This window comes from Schistocerca cancellata, chromosome 6 (genome assembly GCF_023864275.1).
Source record: "Schistocerca cancellata isolate TAMUIC-IGC-003103 chromosome 6, iqSchCanc2.1, whole genome shotgun sequence".
Lineage (NCBI taxonomy): Eukaryota > Metazoa > Arthropoda > Insecta > Orthoptera > Acrididae > Schistocerca > Schistocerca cancellata.
This window is the reverse complement of record NC_064631.1, coordinates 302397550-302421820: the sequence shown is the minus strand read 5'-3', so window position 1 is coordinate 302421820 and position 24271 is coordinate 302397550. Positions and strand designations below refer to the sequence as shown.

The 24271-nt window shown below is 37.2% G+C and overlaps 1 protein-coding gene across 1 annotated transcript in view; it reads right to left on the bottom strand.

Annotated features, from left to right (window-relative positions):
- Positions 1 to 12435: 12435 nt before the first annotated feature.
- The window catches only part of LOC126191223 (LHFPL tetraspan subfamily member 3 protein), a 156327-nt gene continuing 144491 nt past the window's right edge, over positions 12436 to 24271 (bottom strand). The window contains exon 3 of the mRNA XM_049932025.1: positions 12436 to 13642. Coding sequence (XP_049787982.1) covers positions 13437 to 13642 — 206 coding nt within the window. The 3' untranslated portion in view covers positions 12436 to 13436. The remainder of the gene's footprint in view (positions 13643 to 24271) is intronic.

Below are 24271 nucleotides of genomic sequence, written 5' to 3'. Positions count from 1 at the left end.
TTCAGTGTACCATCCTCAGTTACCAACAGAAATATCTTCACTTGTAAACCTGTTATACCCAGCACATCATGTGACACACCTGTTACAGTTTTCTCTCTGTTCTGTTAATCAGAAGACAGCTACAGATATTTATCTCTTCTTCCACATTTTTGTTTTACAGAAAAGGTTTAAGAGGGTATAGTGATTAAGTGTAGTCCTTTTAAATACTGTTGTGTAGAGCAGGCATACAGTAAAGGCTGTCCTTCCTACAGACTGCATTGACATAGCATTTTTTTTATTGTGGTTGTTGTTGTTGTTAAAGGTAGGCAAAATGCTATACAGGCAGTGGAACTGTACAGAGAGCGATATCCTGACAAGAACCCACATTCCTGATGGATGTTTTCTCATCTTGTTGAGACACTTCAGGAAATGGGAAGTTTCATCCCATGACAATGCAATCATCGTAGCACTCACACAGATGAAGCTGCCAAATTTACTGTTCTTGCTTCCATTACTATGAATCCACATGTGAGCACACGACAGCTTGAACATGAGATTGGCATTCCTAAAACAAGTGTACATCATATTTTTGCACATCACTGGTTCCATCCTTACCATGTACACCTACATCAAGAATTGCAATGGGAATGATTTCCAGAATCGTATACAGTTCTGTCAGTGGGCACAGCAGTAAATCCTCGCCAACCCAAACTTCTTCTCCAATGTTCTACTTGCCAATGAATGTTCCTTCTCAAACAAAGGACAGGTAAATACAAGGAACATGCATTATTAGTCCAACAACAACCCACGATAGCTTAGACAGGTGGAAATCGGCATCAGTGGAGAGTTAAGGTCTGGTGTGGGATGCTTAGTACTACAATAATTGACCCTTATTTCATCAAAGGTAGTCTAAACAGCACAGCATATGCCAACTTCCTCAGACAAATTCTTCCTCCTCTTCTGGATGAAGTGCCGCTAAGAGCCAGAATGCTTCTGTGGTATCAATACAATGGACGTCCAGCACATAATGCCTTGTGTGCATGTCGTGTTCTGAACTGAAGGTATCCTGCCAGATGGATTGGTTGACGAGGAACAGTTACTTGGCCTGCCTGCTAGGTCTCCTGATTTAAGTCATCTGGACTTTTTTCTTTGGGGATGCATTAAAGACATTGTCTATCATGATATTCCAACAACTCCAGAGGACATGCATGAATGTGTCATGCTTGTTTGTAATTCTCTTCAGCAGGCAACACTGGAAGAAGTAAATAATTCTTTCATTCAACGAGTGCACCAGTGTATCAGTGTCCAGGGTCACCACTTTGAGCACCTTTGAATGTTCTATTCCTGGGCAATGGTACAGGAGAGTCAAAGTCAATTTTGTGTTATGTTTTTACTTGGTTTTCATTTGTTTTCTGACAACTCCAGCAAGTGGATGAGTTTGTGATCTCAGGCTCAAAGTCAATGTTGTGTTATGTAATTAATAACATTGTGTTTCAGTGAATGGTACACTGTGATACATTTTTGAATAGGTCTTTAGGAGAGGAAATGAATTACTGAATAAAAAAACAGGATGCCATTCAAAAAAGTCACACCGCTGTTCATAGCTTTGTAAAAAAACAAAGCTACAATGAAGGCAGTCATGCTGATTGATGTTCCCCTGACGGCTAAAGAACATTTGCTTCAAACCTTTTTGTAATTTGCATCTGGACAAACAGTTATTTAGGATGGTCAAGATCAATGGGACACCCTGTATAACAGTTTTCTAAATGTCTGTTGAGAGTATAGCAAAAAAAGGAACAAAAGTGCCTTGGACAAAATCTTTAACAATTTCATCAATAAAAGAAAATCTGACACATTGTTGAAGAAGTGGGTGATGAATGTAGTAGTCTAAACAAAATAACTGACTTGTCAAGCTATTGTATTTGCTTTCTGTTTTTCTAAAGTCCTCAAAGGGAGTGAAGTTGAAATGGTTCATTCAGAAATTAAAAGTGTAGAGAGTGGGCATTGGAACTGGAAGGAAATGTAGACTTAATGCTAAGGAAGGAAGGAAATTAGCACTAGTTCATGAACCGTAAAATTTAATCAAGATACATATAATAGATATTGAGCAAAGAAGTTGTTAAAAAATCACAGTTGACATAATTTTACTAAGTAGGTGATATAATTTTACCATTTATGTATATTCCACTGCGAAAAAAAAAATCAATAATCTGTTCTTTGGGGAAAGTACTGTATAAGTTATGCTGTATCAGCCTTCTTATGTGGTCTCCCTTCTGATTGTTTGTAGTCATAAGTGGCAAGAAAAATAAAAGTTTTCAATGGGCATATCTGACATTGAGTGAACGTCTGTCACCAAAGTATTTTTTTCCTTTTGTCTACATTTACCTTTCATATTTCACATTTATATAATTTAGGAGTGAAAGCAACACCTTACTGAATAGTAGAATTATTGAGTCATTGACAGACACACAACAAAATAATGTAGTGGTATGGGTGAGGGGAGAAAAGAAATGGAGATTGGGAAAGAGGATCAGGGAAGGGTAGCTGACAGAACCAGGTGGATGGAATAGGAATGAAACACATGGGCATGAGAACCAGAACTGTGCTCAGTCATGATAATGTGGGATAATGGATTGGGAGGAAGTGTATTGGAAAGGGGTGGGGTTCAAAGGAGGCCACCTGGACTCCCCCCCCTCCCTCCCCCCCCCTTGTAATTGGTTATTGTGCTTCCACCGAAAGACTCTCTGCTCTTGTCAAACAAGGTTTCCAACCCACTGCTTGTAGCCCAGCCTCTAATTTTCAAGATACAAATCATTACCTTCACCAGCTCTCAACTATCCCCACCTCAATGCCAACTCGATCCCTGTTTGTCACTGTTGATGCCACCTCCATATACAACAGCATCCACCATGCCCATGGCCTTGCTGCAAGTGACCACTACCTCCCCCAGTGCCCTTTTGACTTACTGCCAACCAGCCTCCCAAAATCCCAAACTCCTTGTCTTATTCATGTTCATTGATGTCATCTTCATAACCTGAACCCACAGCCAAGGCACCCTATTCTCATTCCTTCACAGGCTCAGCACCTTTCTCCAATTTTTCACCTTTTCCTCCTCAGACCACACACCACACCACACCACACACACTCTCTCTCTCTCTGCAATGATGAGATTCCCTTGCTGCCCACAATTATGAAGGTCTCACTAAGGCCTTCACAGATTGCCACTACCCCACTACCCCCCGCCCCACACACACACACACACACACACACACACAAACCTAGCCCTCCCAGTGTCCCCAAAAACCAGCTGCGAAGGAACAGTCGTGACATCACCGAGTGTAATATCAGCCTTTTCCCATTTTATTTCCCTTGTAGAACAAATGTTTATGTGCAACTGCAAAAGTGATTTCTATAGCTCAAGGACTGATTGTGACTATGAGAGACAGATTATCTCTGACTCGTGATATAAAAACTGTGTGAGTATAATGTGGAACATTATACGTACAGCGGGCTTCTTACTTCTGATTTAGAATTACGGAGAGCAGGATCACAGTGCAATTGTAATTAGTGGCATTGTTGTAAGCTGCCATTTTGAATACCGAATGTAATTTGATGTATTGCGATAAATGATGCTTGCGAATCTTAGCAAAATACTGGTTACATGGAACTCAACAAAGGTTGCGCCAAGAAGTATTTTACCCTGAACAATTCTCTTTCAAGCAAGGGACATTAAGAAAGTACTTAAAAAATATCTTAGTAAATGTCATTACTGGGATGATCCATTACCACAGCAGGATATACTGAGAATATTAAATGCTAGATTACTGGTCAGTGTCAGAAATCTTCTAGTTAATGTGTCAAACGAAAATTTGGAGGAATTTTTTATCTGTATTAGATTCAGTCAACCTGATTCAAGAAGACTTGAAGTCCACATCAGGATCAAATAATGTGTATAATAATCGAACACTCATGGCTGGTAAGTGGTTGTGGAAGTGGTAGTAATGCACAAGGAAACAACCAAATGGATAAAGCAAATGCAATCAATGCACTAAATCATGATCCAAACAATAGTTGGAAGAACAACAGTGGAAACGGAAATGGTAGTGGCTTCTGACTGGCCAGAGGCAAATTTAATAGAGCCAATCGGAGGGACAATCCAGTCCAACCTAATAAACATAAACTGTCAACTCGTCAGTTTTTTAACAATAACTTTCCACAGCAGAAACAAGAAAATCATCTGCAGTCTATTCCAGGAGACTGACAACATGCAGACACCAATAATTACGGAGGTAACAGCAAATAGTGGCAGTGACGTGCGTCCAACAAACTAATCACGGCCTCCTCGAACAGAAGAGATATGGTCAATATTTTAATAGGGGTTACAACCAGCAATTGCAGATGCTACAGTGTAATGATGGGCAGGAATTATTGGAGGAAACATGTGAGGATATTTATCAGCCTGACAAGGTTTATCCTTTCCTGCCAATGTCGGAAATCCTTGCTACAATCAAAGGGATTCCCGTAGTCACCGTACCGGTAACATTAGACATGGGAGCTAATGTGATATCAAGTGCTTTGTTGCAAAAGCTATTGCGAAAAGCAAAACTACCAATTTTGCCAGTGTAGAACTGTAGAATTATAGGAGCCTTAAGCACAAAATACATAAGTGTCAGGATGCAGGCACAACTGAAGTTGAAATTGGGAAATGCAGCAATTACATGCATGTTCCTGGTTGTTGGATTGTATCCTGGGCATTAGTAGCATACAAGAGAAGGACAGAAGCGGAAAATGGGGAAAGCGAAATTTTGGATCAACGGTGCTTTAGTGAAGGTTGACTTAATATGGAAAGTAGTAGTACATTAGTGGTACTGCCATGCAGCCCACATAAACTTGATCACCACAAATAATAATGCCAAACAATGTTTTACATGAACACAATGAAACTATCCAAATTTTCAGATCAAGTAATTGAGAAACTGAAGGAACATATGCACTTTGCTGATGAACAGAATCAGCAATTATCAAGCCTCCTATTATCTCATTCAGTTGTTTTTGAAGGAAAACCTGGAATTATCAAAAGATGTGTGTGTCATCTTGATGTCACACAGGACATATGTCATAGCTTCTCCTCAGTTCCTTGGGGTCTTAAGAGACCTGTAGAAGAGGAAATCATGAGCAACTTGTTTCACTCTTCAGCCAAATTCACACCTGCTGAACTGATGTTTAGAAGAAAGGAAAGAAATGAATGGGTTGATAAAATTCTGAAGGCAGATGATATTGACATACCCTGGACAGAGAAAGTTAGACAAGCTCTGGTTAATCTCACTGAGAAGGCCAGGGTCTGAAAAAAGGATTATTACAGCAAACTCAAACAGATGCAGACATTCAGGACTGGCAAAAAGTTATTGCTGCAAGCACATCCATGATCCTCATTACTTTCCAAAAAGAATGGGTGGCAATTATTATGCACTGGACCATTCGCAATTGTGAAGATTACACACCCTGGCGTGTATTACTGGCATATCCAGAAAGTTTACGAAGCAAAGGACCATAGCCCCATCAAGACATTAAGAAATATCGTGTTAAGTGATTAACTGTGTGAAAAGGACTATGATGATTAAATTCATAGCAATTAGGAATTATGTAGTGAGGACTGATCAATTATGTCTAAATTTATAGTAATTGCTTTTGTGTTGGACTATGAGGCACTCGTAATGAGATCAGAGTTACTAACAAGACACTATGCACAGCATAGTGAGTACTTTAGAGAAATAGTGATAGTGTTTATCTAGTAACTAATTAATTCTTTTTATTAATTCTTTATTTTTAGGAAGAGTGTATATATATTTGTTTGGTTGTTTGATCTCAGTTTCATGCATCATAAGTTACTCTTTTGCGTGAGAGGAAATGTACCTGAATCGGCTGAACTTACCCGAAGGAGGTATTCTGATTTATAATGATGGTGACATTTTAGGGACTTGCAGGAATCAATAATGAACAGTTAAATTTTGCTACAGTCTTGCCACTTAGAATAGTTACAAATTGGTTGGTATGTAAGGTGTAGACTGGGATTGGTTTGATGGTTCCGGGCCCTAATGAATTTTACTTTCAGGAAGATGAAATCCTTTCTACATGTTTGTAAGATTTATTTGATTTCAAATGATTATGAATGTAAGAGAAATTAACTTATCTATCTGCATTAAAGTGCATTCAGATTCAGATGTGGCATGAAAAGAAATTGAGAAGGCATAGGAGTTTAACAGAGAAATGTATGATGAAAGCATAGAAGTGGTGCAAAGGCAAGGTGATTTATAGTCTTCATCGGAACCATTTGCCAGGTGGAACATTCACAAAAAATTGTCTTGTCTTACTTTGAAGTATGATAATGAGATACCGATGCACAGGGAGAAGGATTCCTAAAATGAAGGATGATCTTTTTTGAATCTCAGCTCATACAAAAAATTAATATATGTCTTGTTATGTGGTTAAAAAAAGTATTGGATTGTCTGCTGACTTCATATAGTCCAAGAACATCTGAATGTAATGGTATGATCAGAGGAGTGATTTACTTTTGAAAGACTTATTTAAAATAGATAAAATCAACTGCTATGCAGTGGACACTGCAGTGAGACATACATCTTCTGAATCTCCTGAATTTATGAAGGATCCAATGGAGAAATGTGTTACTAACCCATTCTTTTGCCGTGCCTAAGGTAAAGATCTGTGTCTGATCCAACGTTTGAAATTGTTTCATGTACTACTGGTCCTGTCTGGTACCTTGAGGTTCATGGTCATTCAACTTTCCTACAACCTGGTTCCCACAAGATTCATCCTACATCAACCTCCAACAGTTCCAGTCAGCATCCAGCCATCCATTTGTCGACCAACTCCATCTAGCTCTATCAATCTTCATCAAATCCATCTATTCAAGTCAACAGATTGTTATTGTTGTTCACTAAACTAAACTATAGTTAACATTCAAACACTTTGCCATATGAAATTGGTTATGTTTTAAAACATCCAAGGTGATTAGTAAAGACTATTTTAGTTTTCTCTTTTCTGTGCGTGATTTTCAAAATTTTAAAATCCATCTTATCTATATATCATGAAAAGGTCAAGGTTGTGGGCCTGTATTCTGGGGTTTTTCATGGTTTCCCTCTATAATAAAGCTCTCTAATGGGTAGATCTGAATTTTTTATGGTACATTGTGATAAACGCCTCTCCAGATGTGAAAGTCAGCAAGCTAGTACCAAATGATGTATCTTTTTGTAAACCCAGGCAAAGATAAAGAAAATAAGATAAAAAAAGAATGTAGAGTCAGGAAAAATCCTTCAAATCTTCCAAAAACAGCTATGAGATCTCTTGAAAAATGTGACAAGACTTTCTTCCCCAACGTTTATGCCCTTCTGAAATTACTCGCAGTTATTCCCATTTCTGTCACAATCATAGAGCAAACTTTCTCCAGCCTGAGAAGACTGAAGCCTTACCTAAGGAACAATTTTTTTCTGAAAGTAGGCTTAACAGGCTTGCTCTACTTTTTATCCACAGAGACATTACAGTTAAGGATGTTGAGGCTCTTGATAAGTTTGCAATGGTACCAAGAAACCTGGACTTCATTCTGTAAGTCTTTTTCTATAAAAAAAAAAGTGAAGTTCCTTTTTAATTTTATGTATACTTTTTGTAGTCAGTTTGTTAAAAGATTAAACCTGTGGCGGGTACGTGGCGGCATACAGTGCCACCAATTTTGTTTTCTTTCAATAATTAGGTCAGCTCGCTGAGCACACAACATTGGTGCTAGATATGCTTCGATTGTTTAGTCATGTGCCAAACTGCATTGCTGCACCGCCATTATACCCAGTATAACAGCTGTGACTCACCTGTAAAGTGGATGCCTGCACCGAGACGGCACTGTGTACCACACGCGCCCGGTAATGTAAGTACATGTAGCCATACCACTGTCGAATGTTTTGATTATTACAAGCTTTGTTTTACAAGTCTGTGGGTGAATGATGATTTAATTATTAACATTGCTTTGGTATTAGAATTATTTTATTGTCTCCCAGGTCCGCACAAAGGAAAGACTAACACCAGAAGAAATTGAGCGTCTTATCCTGCAAATCATCTGTCGAAGAAAACTACACAGATTTCTCTGACAGCGATGAGGAAGCAGAAATAATTGAAACTGCAGATCATTCCAGCGAATCTAAGCAGTCATGCATTGACGGGAATAAAGTGAAAGGAATGACACATGATGACAGCCATTTTTATATTGGTTAAGGCCCTAGAAACTTTGTGGATAAATAATCCGTTAGCACTACCAGGGAAACCAAAACGTAAGAATATAATCAAAGTCCTACCTGGTACAAAATGCATTGGTAGAGAAGCTAAAACTGAAATTGAAAATTTTCTCAAATTGTTTGAACCTGAGACAATTGATTATGTCATTGCAAACACAAACCTGGCTTTGGCTCTGATGGACTGCCATTTGAAAGAAAGAGCTCAGCTCTCTACTCTACCATGAGATATTCAAGGATACCTGTCACCTCATCAATCAATTCCTGCTAAACACGATGAGACTGTAAGAAGGTGTGGGAGGTGCCATCTTTGCGGTGGTAAAAAAAAATAATAAAGCTACTATCACTTGCAATAGCTGCAAAAGATTTGTTTGCAAGCAACATTGCCACAATGTCGTCACATGTAATGATTGCAGAGCTTCTCCAGAGGAAGAAAGTGTGTGATTCTTGATATGTATTTACTGACTGCCTTATTCTTTATTATTACTACAAAGTTTTTATACATACTACACATTTTTGTAAAACTTGCTTTAACAATGGTAAACTATTGAATCATATCTGTGGTTATAATTTAATTAGAATTTGTTATTAAAGTAGCGCTTAGGAAATATCCTGGAACTGTATGTCAGATATTCTGTAACAATTTTAATTTTCCCATGCACCTTGGATATATGTATACAGATCACATTAAAAGTTGATGTTAAGAATGATGTTATAGACAATAAATTATTAATTCCACTAAAATATTAAAAAAACTGCTTTTTTTATGTATTTAAATGTAGGCGGCACTGAGTGTCGCATGCACCTGCTGACGCAACAATCTTAAGCGCGCCTGCCGCAGAGTTAGTAAAACAAATTTTGTTGCATTGTCATTTGTCAAACAGTCAATTTAATAAACATTCTTGTAAGGTCTCTACAAAATAACACCTACTCAAAACAGTCTTTTGAATTATAGTTGGTAAAACACAGATGGGTGTATACACAAAAAGAAGAAATAGGGGTGTTGGCAATTTATACATACATGACAGAAAAAAAACAATATTTGTAGCTAGAATCACTCCAAATATGATAATCACAATTGTGTTTTCACTCTTTTAATTTGGATAAGTGTTTGCAGATGAGACACTCTTAAAATCTTGACTAATGTTTGAAATGTTGTATTATTGACTCACTATGTTCGTTCTCCAGCAACTTGCTTAGTTTCCTTTACGCTGTTACAGTCACAAGCTGCCTACTATTGTGACAATGTATGGTACATTATTGAATTCGACAAGGCACACTATTGAATTTGACATTGTCGCACTAGTCAGCATCTTGTAATTATGATAGTGGAGAGGAAACAAAGAGAGTCACTGGACAGCCACCACAGCAAGGCAATAATAACTGAGATCTTTTCATCATTTGATTTTTTTTAAAATAGCTATATTTTTTATGATTTAATGCCAACAATAAAAAAACTTAATCTCTGCAAAGTTAAAGGGGATTCAGCACAAATTATCCTCTGGATATGAGCAGCAAAACTGTTACAAAATATCATGGGGTGCCTACTTAAAATAACTTATCTTTACACTCATCTTGCCTCACCAAAAATATATGCTATATTCACCACTGCTATGGCAGATATAGTCACGGAATTAGTGATGAGAAGATTGTTTGTTGGAACAATAAAGGAGAAGAAATGGGGGCACCATACAAATTATATGGAAGAATATGAAGATTCCAAATTCATATAAAAATTTTGTAGTACTATTTTTCAATCTCATGCTTGAGAAACTGGAGCATATGAATGAAATAAGAAACTCTTTCCTAACATAAAACTTATTTCTTGAAGAAGGCCTCATCGTCATTTGGTATTGGTACTTTGTGAATTATTTTCTCTCATGTTGTTATGTAAAGGAGGTAGATAAAAATGACCACTCACACCAAAACAGTCTCACTCATTTGGTGTGTGTTGCAATTGCTGCAATATTATAAAAGCCTATTTCATTTTATCTAGCAGCCAGTGACAGAATAGATGTAATCAAATCGTGTAACCACACTAGTCATTGGCACTATTTGCATCAACAGTGTTTTCAGCATTAGACTACAATTATTGATTTTTCATGTAGCAAAACATTTGACGAACTCTGATGAGGTAATAGATTCTTTTGCAGAAAGGAAAGCGTGCTGTGTAAAATTGTAGCAAGATTAGAGCAGAAAAAAATCCTGGAACCTAAGGATTGACGAAATGTGTACTGCCTTGTTTTTGTCTTTTGTCTATACTGATTTTACGTTTCTTAAATTTAATTTTATGTCACAAGAAAGAGAAATTTACTAGCTAATAGGCAATAAAGAGTGCAAATTTGCTGAAGAGTTCCTATTCTCCCCATTACAAATAATCACATCCATTATTAATTATGAGATTATTATTTATTTATTTTTAAGGGAGGTAGGATGTCAAACTGGCCAACTGACAGCAGAAGAGGCACCTCAGGGCCATTTAATTTGCACTGTCCTGAATACAGTTTTGATGGCTTCCATTATAAAATATACATGTTTGAATTCCACAGAGCGAAATACATTGATTTGTGATAGAAGAATGCTGTGTGAAGAGGTGTGCAATTGCATTTTGGCACACTTTAAGACCTTGTAACATGTCTTACATTTCCTCATATATACATGTTTTATGTATCAAACTCTTCAGAAAGATGTGACCTACAAAATGAACATATTTTTGAAAAATCAATTCTTTTTAAAATTCTTACATTGTCTCAAATGCTCCATGGGAGCAGGAAAGTGGAGGGGGGAGGGGGGCACCACTATTTTGCCCCGGTTTGGAAATATCGTAGATCCAGGGCTGTATCCTACCACATCAGAAACAGAGTCACCAGTGAAAGGAACCATGTCAAATACCAGCTCTGCTGCAATTTCTGCACAACGTTTTATGTCGGCATGACCACCAGCCAACTGTCCACCCACGGCCAAACTTTGGCTGATAGCAGTGTTGACTGCTTAGTGACAGAACACGCCCCTGAGCACAACTTGCTCGATTTCAATGGCACCTTCACAACTTGTGCCATCTGGATTGTCTCCCTTCAACATCAACTTTTCTGAACTACATACATAGGGAGTTATCCTTGTGACACTGTCATCATTCCCCTTATACTCCTCACCTCAGTCTCTGCTAACCCTCTGCTTCCACACCCTCTTCCTGACACTCTCCCCTTTTTCTGTTCTGCCATCCACTCCCTCACATCAACATCATAGCACGGGCTCACTGGCTCCAGTGCTTGTGTGTCTCATTCCTATCCCATGTACCAGCTGCCTCTCTCCAAGCCATCATTCACCCCCCTTACTCCAGTTTATTTGCTGAACTTCAGTCATGCTACAGTGTATTCAGCTGGCAAAATGTAGCTGCATAGGCACGTGTGTGTGTGTGTGTGTGTGTGTGTGTGTGTGTGTGTGTGAGAGAGAGAGAGAGAGAGAGAGAGAGAGAGAGAGAGAGAGAGAGAGAGAGAGAGAGAGAGAGCTATTATCACCACATATAGTGTGCCATCATGGTTATAATTCCTTTTTCATGTCACTAGTTAAGGCACTTTCCTGTTTACAGCCCAGCGATCCAGAGTGCCTCTCATTTCCCAGAGCTTTTGTTACTTTATTTTGTTATAGAACAACATTTACGATTTTTTAATATTCTTTTGTTTACTAACTTGTCTACCATTCACATACTCAGTACTTTTTACTCATGTTACTTCGTAATTTATTTCACCTTTAATGCATGAAAACTGCATGTATCTTCTGTTCTTAAATCATAATAAATGTATAAGATAATTACACTATAAAGGCACTATCAGCAGTTAATTAGATACATGTATCTATCCTTTATCTATCTTTTCATACCTGCTACAAACTATATGACAGCTAACTGAATCTCTCACTTGGAAGTGATTGAGATGAATGTGCTTCAAAATGGAATGGAATGTTGAAAGTGTGTTGAAACAAAATAAAGAAGCTGTGTACTTTAAAGATGCTACCTTACATATGATACATAAACTCACAATAGATCATTTAAGATTTGAATGTAGTTCATTGACAATTAATGTATTAAAGAGTAAGTTATGTTGGCACTGGGACTTCTTTTTCCTGTAGTTAAGTGCAATTTTTAGCAATTCAATGATTTATTTCAGAGTCACTGATACAAAAATATATACACTTCATAACTGTCTATGTAAATAAATATCAATTGTCCAGTTTCAGAACAAATAAAATCAGTACAAAATTTTCTTCCATTCTTTTAAAAAATTATATACAATAGCATCAATGGAATGATCATTATAAGTTGCACTGTATGTCACATCAACATGGTGTGAAAGACATTGTATGAAAAATGGAATCACGAAACATTTTAAGAATCACTTCATGTTAGCACATAGAAAAATTTTTGATACCCTATTGTATTCAGACTGGTAACATTTTTATTTCAATGACTGCTTTGTATAATGAGCAAGATTGTTCTGGTAATACTGAACACTTACAGCCATCATGGCATTTAAGACTATGTCAATGAAAAATTTAGTTTTATTGTGCTTTCCACAGTAAAAATGTGTTAAAATATATTTAATACATATATAACCAGGCATACACAAAGTGCGAACATTCATTGTAAGTGGCTAGGTTACCTGTGCCATGTAATCATCATCATATTTTGTACCCTTTTCTGCATTTTGAATTAACATCCTAAAGACTTTCACAGGTTATTTTGAAATGCCTGTACTCTAACAAACAGCAAATTAAGCAACAGCCACACTTTAAAATTGTGTCTTAATAATCCACAGCTAATTTTCTATTACAGGGATGAAACTAACCTTTCTGATTTCAATAATCTTCTAATTTAGCTCTCAAACAATTTAACACACTATGCACAGCAAACACATGAAAGAAAAAAAATCAAGATACAAGAAGAGAAAATGAATATCCAAATTAGATAATAAAACAATATAAATCATTTTTGCCTCATTGCATATCACTGAAGAATTGTAACAGGTGAATTTTAATGCAGTGATACCTGTCACATTCTTATTGAGTGTGCAGCAATTACATGATACATAGATGAATATAGTTATTCAATCTAATATTCACTCATGTGTAGGTACAATATTCAACGCTGTCTTATATGCAAATATTTTAAAGCTGGAAGTTCTGTATGCTTGAAGCATACTCAGGACGGTAGCCGGATGCCTTTGAACGACCAGTGCGGTTTGAGAACTCAGAGAATCGATCTGCTTCTGGGCCATGTGGCTGTGGCATAAGCAATACTGGATGGAGATTGAGAGACTTGCGAGAACCGGCCACAGACTGAGCATCTCCAACAAATCCACCATTCACTTCACCTGTGACAACAAAAACACAAGTAATTAGCTCTAGCCACAGTTACTGTTAACATTACAAAATATTACACATTACTGTAAAAAAACACAGTGTATAAACATGCTGTTAGACAGTAGCATTTGAGATCATGTTGGCTCAAGATCTTCACATAATCTATTACGATAATGCTGTATTGTTTATTTGAGGGCAACAATATACATATTTATGTTTCCATGAATGTACATGTGGTCAGAGGCAGTCAAGATATTCTGTATCTGGGGAAAGTGTCTATATGGAAGTCATTCAGTAACTATATCAGGAAAGACATAGTAACCAGTGCCACCAGAGACTCCTGCAAAACTAGTGGAACCAGAGACATAAAATGATTACACAGGTAATTGGTTAATTCCATCTTCCATAGGTCACTGGCAAGAGTTATACTGAAATATTGTACAACAAGTCAGTTTACAGGTTATACACACAAAACTGCTTTTTAATACCCACCATGTAACAATGTAAACAGATCTCTAAATAACACTGTCACTTATATTTAATAAAAATTAATATACTATATACTTTGATACTACTTGTGTTATTGAGGAACATACTTTAAATTTAATGACAACAGAGAAACTTTTATCTTCAGTGCTACATGAGCCGTTACAGTCACCAATATATTCTTATGCCCTTCTCTGTGTCAGAGCACCAGATCTCACTTTGAGGGTTTTGAAAATAGGTATTACAAGCAAGAGTCAAAATGAACTTCATTGTGAAACAAGTCTCCATTTTCCTGCCTTTACATCTGAGAGTATGTTTAGAATCATAATGATTGATGACATTGTAGACAGTTGTACATACTAACAAAGCACAAGAGCAATTAATATAGAAAACTGTGCAAAACTAAATTGGTAAAATAAATTATGTGTGCACTTTAACACATCGTCCCTCTCTTTACTACAATAAACTATCAATGGCAAATATTTGTATGTGAAATGACCATCAGGTACATCACAGGTATTTTCCACAAGTGTGTCTCTCAGCATGTATGAATAGATTCTTATTTTAGTTGCTGTTAAAAAAAATGCTTCTTACCTACCTACAGGCCTAATAAGCAAATGAATTGGAAAGAACTTCTATATGGAAAGAGAGTGCCCCTGTTGTCATAGGAAGCTGAGAGGTTGCAACATGATGTGTCAAGGATGTGGTCAGACTTTGTCCTGGCCATTGCTGTGACAGATGATAGCAAGATATCAGTGAACTTTGTAGTGACCAGATTATAACTGTCTAATGTATAGGATTGTCCGTGTAGCACTGGGCTTATAACATACTACTGAGAGTAAAGAGTACTGTGAGTACCTAGATATCGGGAAAACTACCACTGTTTGAATCAGTTGTTGTGGACAACAACATGCTGAACACAAAAACTGCTGTTGACAATTACAAACTGTAACAATAGATGGTTTGATCACAGCCTGCATACAGCCATTTCAACCAAAGCCATCTCAGTATTGGGATCTGACACCATAAACCACATCCATATCTCTACTCTTTGCACACCACAAGGCATTGAAAAGGGAAGAGAAGGAAATGTAACAGGTGAATATGGAATGGGGGTAAGGAATGAAAGAGGAAGCCGCCTGGTAGAATTTTGCACAGAGCATAACTTAATCATAGCTAACACCTGGTTCAAGAATCATAAAAGAAGGTTGTATACATGGAAGAAGCCTGGAGATACTGACAGGTTTCAGATAGATTATATAATGGTAAGACAGAGATTTAGCAACCAAGTTTTAAATTGTAAGACCTTTCCAGGGGCAGATGCGGACTCTGGCCACAATCTATTGGTTATAAATTGTAGATTAAAACTAAAGAAACTGCAAAAAGGTGGGAATTTAAGGAGATGGGACCTGGATAAACTGACAGAACCAGAGGTTGTTCAGAGTTTCAGGGAGAGCATTAGAGAACAATAGACAAGAATGGGGGAAAGAAACACAGTAGAAGAAGAATGGGTAGCTGAAATAGTGAAGGCAGCAGAGCATCAAGTTGGTGAAAAGACAAGGGCTAATAGAAATCCTTGGGTAACAGAAGAGATACTGAATTTAATTGATGAAAGGAGAAAATACAAAAATGCAGTAAATGAAGCAGGCAAAAAGGAATACTAAAGTCTCAAAAATGAGATGGAGAGGAAGTGCAAAATGGCTAAGCAGGGATGGCTAGAGGACAAATGTAAGGATGTAGAGGCGTATATCACTAGGGGTAAGACAGCTACTGCCTACAGGAAAATTAAAGAGACCTTCGGAGAATAGAGAACCAGTTGCATGCATATCAAGAGGTCAGATGGAAACCCAGTTCTAAGCAAAGAAGGGAAAGCAGAAGGCGGAAGAAGTATATAGAGGGTCTATACAAGGGCGATGTTCTTGAGGACAATATTATGGAAATGGAAGAGGATGTAGATGAAATGGGAGATATGATGCTGTGTGAAGAGTTTGACAGAGCACTAAAACACGTGAGTTGAAACAAGGCCCCGGGAGTAGACAACATTCCATTAGAACTACTGATAGCCTTCGGAGAGCCAGTCCTGACAAAACTCTACCATCTGGTGAGCAAGATGTATGAGACAGGTGAAATACCCTCAGACTTCAAGAAGAATATAATAATTCCAGTCCCAAAGAAAGCAGGGGTTGACAGATGTGAAAATTACTGAACTATCAGTTTAATAAGCCACGGCTGCAAAATACTAACGCGAATTCTTTACAGATGAATGGAAAAACCGGTAGAAGCCGACCTCGGAGAAGAACAGATTGGATTCCGTAGAAATGTTGGAACACGCGAGGCAATACTGACCCTACGACTTATCTTAGAAAATAGATTAAGAAAGGCAAACCTACATTTCTAGTATTTGTAGACTTAGAGAAAGCTTTTGACACTGTTGACTGGAGTACACTCTTTCAAATTCTGAAGGTGACATGGGTAAAAGACAGGGAGCAAAAGGCCATTTACAATTTGTACAGAAGCCAGATGGCAGTTATAAGAGTCGAGGGGCATGAAAGGGAAGCAGTGGTTGGGAAGGGAGTGAGACAGGGTTGTAGCCTATCCCCGATGTTATTCAATCTGTATATTGAGCAAGCAGTAAAGGAAACAAAAGAAAAATTTGGAGTAAGAATTAAAATCAATGGAGAAGAAATTAAAGCTTTGAGGTTCACCGATTACATTGTAATTCTGTCATAGACAGCAAAGGACCTGGTAGAACAGCTGAACGGAATGGACAGTGTCTTGAAAGGAGGATATAAGATGAACATCAACAAAACCAAAATGAGGATAATGGAGTGTAGTCAAATTAATTCAGGTGATGCTGAGGGTATTAGATTAGGAAATGAGATGCTTAAAGTAGTAAATGAGTTTTGCTATTTGGGGAGCAAAATAACTAATGATGGTAGAAGTAGAGAGGATGTAAAATGTCGACTGGCACTGGCAAGGAAAGAGTTTCTGGAGAAGAGGAATTTGTTAACATTGAGTATAGATTTATATGTCAGGAAGTCTTTTCTGAAAGTATTTGTGTGGAGTGTCGCCATGTATGGAAGTGAAATGTGGACGATATTTATTTTAGACAAAAAGAAAATAGAAGCTTTCGAAATGTGGTCCTAAAGAAGAATGCTGAAGATTAGATGGGTAGATCACATAACTAATGAGGAGGTACTGAATAGAATTGGGGAGAAGAGAAATTTGTGGCACAACTTGACTAGAAGAAGGGATCGATTGGTAGGACATATTCTTAGGCATCAAAGGATCACCAATTTAGTACTGGAGGGCAGTGCGGAGGGCCAGAATCGTAGAGGGAGACCAAGATATGAATACACTAAACAGATTCAGAAGAATGTAGGTTGCAGTAGGTACTGGGAGATGAAGGAGCTTGCACAGGATAGAGCAGCATGGAGAGCTGCATCAAACCAGTCTCTGGACTGAAGACCAACAACAACATTTTGTGTGTAACCTACTTACCAATTTTAGGTAATTTGAACAATGATCTTATTTGTGCTTGTTGTCTGGACTCCAACCAGAGTGTGACAAGTACTTGTTGTTGCCTTACCATTATTTCTAGCAGAATTTGACTTTTATTGCATGCTTCAACGTCTGATGAACATTTGTTTTCCTACAACTGTGCTTATATTTCTTTGTGTGTGTGTGTGTGTGTGTGTGTGTGTGTGTGTGTGTGTGTGTGTGTGTGTGTGTGTGTGTGTGTGTGTGTGTGAAACTCACATCTTGTCAACATCAGGATGTTAGAAACCCTTATAAATAGAAATGGTTCCCATTTAATCAATGCTTATGATCTGAACTCAGCTTATTAAGATATTGTGGGTTACCTCGTCTGTGTGAGCTGGAAAACATCAAAAAGATATCCAATTTACAAAATATGGCCATGGGCACCAGAAAAGAAATATAAACCAAAGGGTACTGTGGGTGTCTGAGGTGGCACTCAGTTATAAACAGGGGCACCACCGAGAATTCCCCATAGTCTTCTGTGAGATCACAACCCTGACTTGGCCATTTGACAAAATATTGTGCACAAAATTTAATCATCAACTCAGATAGATACCCAAAAGATATCATTACTCAATAATACTACAGAAAGCTCACAAATCAGACAAAATTTCATTAGTAGTAATTGTACCTGGCAAGGCTGGGGTTGCAATGCCCTTTTGTTATATGTAACTAAACATCCTTCACAAAATATGCTAATACATAAAATTCAACCAAGATATTTGTTACCACAGACAATAAACATGAAAATGAGACCAAACTTAGAGTTGTTTGATATGTCCAGTAAATTTGTATGAGAGGTTAAGAAATAATTGTTGATAAACATGACTTTTGTATGAGAGTATAGTTTTCCGCAGCAACATTCGTCAAGAAATGTTTCACAAATTACTTGCTGTGCCAGATTTGTATATAAGCTTAAGCTTTCTACAACTTCTGTCATCATTGTTAGGAGTTATCTGTAGGTGATGCAGTACTTTATTTAGTTAGCAAATTATGGAGACACCATGAAGTCATGAAATTTCTATGTGGTATCAGAGAATGTCTATGATCAAGTGGTTCACCATGTGTGTCTGACTGCCACATGAACGATTCATGTTCAGTTCCTGATACTGACAGGAATTTTTTCTTGATGAATGGACTATAGTGGGTGCACTCAACTCTGTGAAGCCAACTGAAGAGCTACTTGTATGGGAAGTATCATTTCCTAGGTCTAGTAGGCTGATAATGACTAGAAGAGCTGTGTGCTGACTCTTGCCCCTCCACACTGCATCCAAATGACACCAGATGGCACAGGACGTCACAGTGGCCACTGCATGGTTTTCTGGGCCTGATACTGCATTAGTTTTACTATGATTAGGAAAATTAGCAGCCAACGAATATTGACCTATATCTCAATGTGCAAAGCTTCTGTCATCCAACACAAAACATCCTGTTTTTGATTCGGACTGTTTCTGACTAATTCCAAGATAAGATATCTTACAAAAATTGCTTGAATAACATAAATCTCTAAGGAACAAAAATATAGACATACTCAATCATCACAAGATGGTCAGGTTATAGCACTCATTCCTTTCTCCAGAGTTACAACAAATAAAATAGGAAAAGTCCTGGGCAGGCACAAAATTCAATCCATTTTCCAACCACCCAAGAAAATTAAAGAGGTGCTGCGCCCAGCAGTGCACAGCAACTGAAGGGTGAAGGGGTGCACTATTCTCATTATTGACCAACAACACACCCAGAAGACTATTTCACCACAGCTTTTGTATTGTTTCATCATGAACTTCAGGGCTTTTTGTGTGGATCTATGAAAGTGGTTGAAATCTGAATTTATTAGTATGTACCAGGATTGAAACAGCAGTCAAAACAATGGACAAAGGCCAGTGAGAGTTAGTTTAAGAAGATAGTGCCAAGGTATAAGCCTCAGAGGTTAACTGTAAAATAGAACAGCATATCATGAACTTGCTGTGCTCCATTGTTCAATTGTTCGAAAAATGGGTTAAATGTAGAGTAATCAAGAGGAGCATGGAAGCAGATGTCCTTTCATTAGTAAAATGGAGTCCCACACTGCAACAACCATAACAGCACAGGTGTGTGAATTGGGCTTTGAGTTTGTTCCTCATCCATCCTATTTTTCAGAGAGGGCTGAGTTACTTCTTCGCAGGGGAAGAAATTACCATCAAATAATGAAGTGACTGTTATCATAAATAAGTAATTGGTGGAGTATGGCAAAATCTTGTCCTTGCAGGAACAATATTTAATGTTTCCCCATTCTAAATTTAGTTCCATTGCCATCAAATCATTTGTCAATGTGAGCCTCTGCTTAAGTAGTTAACAAATGATTCCATCCATGCAGTTTTCCTGTTAGAATTGTTTTTATGCATGCAAGATCACAGAAAATTCCAACAGGGTAATTTTTCTTATTCTACTAGAACGGGTGGTCAATTATGCAATACCAGTTTAAGTAAGCCTACCAGATTTCCTTTTTAATGTGCATTTCTGTCCCCATGTTTTCAGCTGATAGGAAAAATTGAATTTCATGGCTAGTGATATAAATTTAACATTATCTTTCTTATCGCTACAACATTTGCAATGCAAAGCCCCGGAAGTTCAACTTGTATAAAAGTCTTATTCAATTTCATTTCAGTATTTATACCAAAAGAGTCTTTTTTGAAGATAAGCTTCATTTTCTTACAGCAGTTTGTTGTGTCTCATTCTGGCCATCTTAAGTAACATTTATTTTTTGGTCAAAGAAACTCCTATTATCTCATTTTATTTGCCCAAGAACCACACACTCATGGAGTGAGAGCATAGCTCATTGTCTTGTTATTCAGTTTGTGTTGACCTACACCATTTCAGAAAAACACTGGAATGACTCTTCGAGAAGAATATCCTGCCACAGTGCATCTCACATTTCAGCTCCTTTTGTAATGGCATCATCATAATGGGACATTTAAAATGCCAGTCTTTCTTCTATCCTTATTCATAGGCACACCAATACTTATTACATCATTCACTGATTGTGTTGTTATTAGACTATTCCCTTTATCAGCAGCTCTTGAAGGGTCCCACCTGACTCCAGTTCACTTGAATAATGTGCTAATTCAAATATGGTGAGATACACAGTAAAGGAAATGTATTATGTGACATGACAGTCTGCTAGTTCCATCTATCATGTACATTTATGAAGGTGGTGTGAAAATTAACTTTCTGAGGAAGGGAAACCACAGCTCAGAGACATGATGAATAACAGTTAAAAAGCACAAAACATCTACACTCAATAACCACTCAAATTATCACAAAAGTTACAACAGTTAAAAAGTCAAGATTGATGACATTTCTCCAAAAGCCTCATAACTGTATGAAGGTGCTTCATTCACATTATCCACAACTACCAGTTTTACTCAGTATACTGCCCCCCCCCCCCTCCTGCTGAGTTCTTTACACAGATGCCTTGTCAGATGAAATTAGAATAGCATGTACTCAAGTCTAATTTCCACCTGTCCATCTCTCCAGTCAGATTTTGCAGTTATGGTGGAGCTGTTTTAGTCTCCTTAATGTAACAGGAATACTTAAGTGCAAACTGTAATGCATACCGTAAATAATTGTTCTCAATCAAAATTCACAAGTTCAGTGCACTTATTTAACTAGAAGAATTAGATATTCACCTGAGAGTGAGCCTGAATCCTTCCACCTTTACTGTGTAAGGGTACAGACTATCATTTTCTGCTTTACAATTAAGTATGACCATCTTGCAGTCTTTGAGTTTTTAAAAACAGACGTTGAAATAGGTCAATTTGTGGTTTTCAGAGTGCTCCCAGAAGAGAGGCAGAGCATATATTGTGAGCAACTAGCATCCAAATGTACCAAACAGAAAATGGTGTGGCGTGCTCACAGGCCACTGTCGATCAAGGGAGCCTCTGTGAATGACCATGGAATGTGTAATGAGTTAATCATTCATGAGTAATGTGGCTACTAACTGTTGCTGTTGAATCTTGTATGTTCAATACATAAAGATTAAGAGTTGTCCATGAGAGTTCTGGCTGCGCACATCTGTACATGGTATACACTGTTATAACATAGTGCACAAATGAAGTTAAAAATGCTGGTGGGCATTATATGAGTGCTTATCTTGCTGGTGTTGGAAACTCCTGTTAATATTTTTTCCATGTTTGTGAATTAAATTTGGTTTATAATCCATATATGTCTTTTGTCACTTTGCCCAAAACATGTTATATCTGCATGTCATCTTTTTATTTTACACATAAAACTATAACATGTGCATTTTTATGTTGTTTTGACTGCTCACCTGCAATTACATAATTGTGAAAGTGGATTTGCACAGGTCAGCTTGCATGGTTTGACGCAGCATGTCATCTGGTAAATAGTGTGAAGAATTTGCCATTTTTTATTTTAGTAGTTGTATTAGCGGTGTATGTCCTGTACCTTATGAATTCTGTCCATTGGTGCATCTTTGGTGTGCTTTATTTTTTTATTGTACTTATTGTATAAACAAATTAAACTCCCTTCATTGTCCAAAAACACGTGTTCTCTTTTTCATGTTGCATGACCAGATATAAGTGCAGATATTTTTATATATGTACACATATCAGTTGGTTAGTTGCTTTTTCTTATTGTCAAAGTATTCCACAAACCCCACAAATATGTCACATAATTTACTACCCGAGTTTTTTTTCTACTGCACCACAAAGTGGACTGCGCTTATCAGAATAAGTTACCCATTTTGTGTCCACTCTTCAACATCTGACCTGCTGCCCAGCAAAAAATAAGCTTTAATGGCTTGCTGTTGCCACATGTACTTGCAGGTACTAACCAACCTAAAAATATATTACTCCTAATAGCTATAATTATTAGTCTGCAAATGAAGTAAATAGCACACTGTTCTCAGTCACAAATAAAAATATCTGCACATATACCCATTACACTGTGTGCGTGTGTGTGCGTGTGTGTGTGTGTGTGTGTGAGAGAGAGAGAGAGAGAGAGAGAGAGAGAGAGAGAGAGAGAGAAGCAAATCCTTATGACTACTTTGCAGATGACACGCCGGAAAACAACAGAAATGCATAAATGCAACCCAACTTGTGCCAACCCACTACCACAATCAATGTACTTTCAGTTGAGATAACAAAATAAACAAAAAATCCATGTGGTACAATTTTTAGGCTTAAAGTAAAAAAATAACCATGAACTTTACACAACATTTTTAAAGAACTATATTGAATGAGACATAAGCATCAAAACATGTTTTGGTAACAGAGAAAAGAAATACGTTGTGTTTTGCAGAGAGCAGAATTTAAAAACCAAATTATATGAATGTGAATTATTTACAAGTAATATTCACAAGATTTTATTTATCACATTGACAAAATAAATTTATGTAACTAATTTTTTGTTTGTTTGCAGACATGAGTCTCCAGTCCTATTACGCATTGACATCCTCAAGCCACAGCTCCATAGTGCAGTGGCAGAGAAGCCAATACGAAATGGTGCAGCTCATTGATGAAGTTGATTATTGTGGGGTAATTGTTTTCTGAATTTGATGGGGAACAATTATGTAATAATCCACACCGAGTTGAATAAGTTTTCAACATCTTGGCAACATTTTGAAATTTCAAAGAAATCGGCAAGAAACTTCCAGAGATTTAAAATATTGAACAAACAAACATGCGCTTTCGCTAACAACATATCCTTTTATATATTACATATATTTATATACCCTATGGTACTCCAATAGGTATATAAAGACACTTTCATATTCGAATGCAACATTGTGTCAAAATTTCAAAGCATTGAGTGAAGAACTGTCGGAGATAATAGTATACAATTTTGAGCAAATGAACCTCTACATTTTTATTTGTACAGTTCACCAACACCACCATTCTTTTATTGAAATTATGTGGAACAAGTCAGATACAGGATATGTATTCCTGATTAGTGTTACCATTAATGAACACATTTTTTTTAATTCTACTCATGCAGCTACACTTAAAAAACAATATTTTTAAATTATTTTCTTATTAAGTTTGCATCTACTTTCAAGAGTTTGCCAGTTCATTTGTTTCATTACCTTTGTGACACACTGGTATAGGTTGAACAAACCTATGAATATTTATCCTGCCCCTTGTTTTATCTGTTCAATACCCACTGTCAGCCATATCTAGTATGGGTCGTTCCATATCCATATAAACTGTTGCACCCAATTATTCATGTGAGTTGTCCAATTCCATCTGTGACTTATTGATATTATAGCCACTGGATATTAATATTTTTCGTTTTGTGAAATGCACAATTTTACATTTTCGAACCCTTAAAGGAATTTGCCAATCACTGTACCACTTCGAAATTTCATCAAAGTTTGGTGGAATATTTGTGCAAATAGGTAACTGTTTATCTGTAAGAAGTCCGAAGGCCATTAATACGTGACATGAACAGCAGGGATCCCAGCACACTTCCCTGCAGCACATCCAAAGTTACTTCTAACCTGTTGAAAACTCTCCATTCAAGATAATGTACTGTGTGCACCCTACTAGAAAATTCTCAATCAAGTCAGAAATTTTGGACAATACCCCATACAATCATACTTTTAATGGTCAGCACAA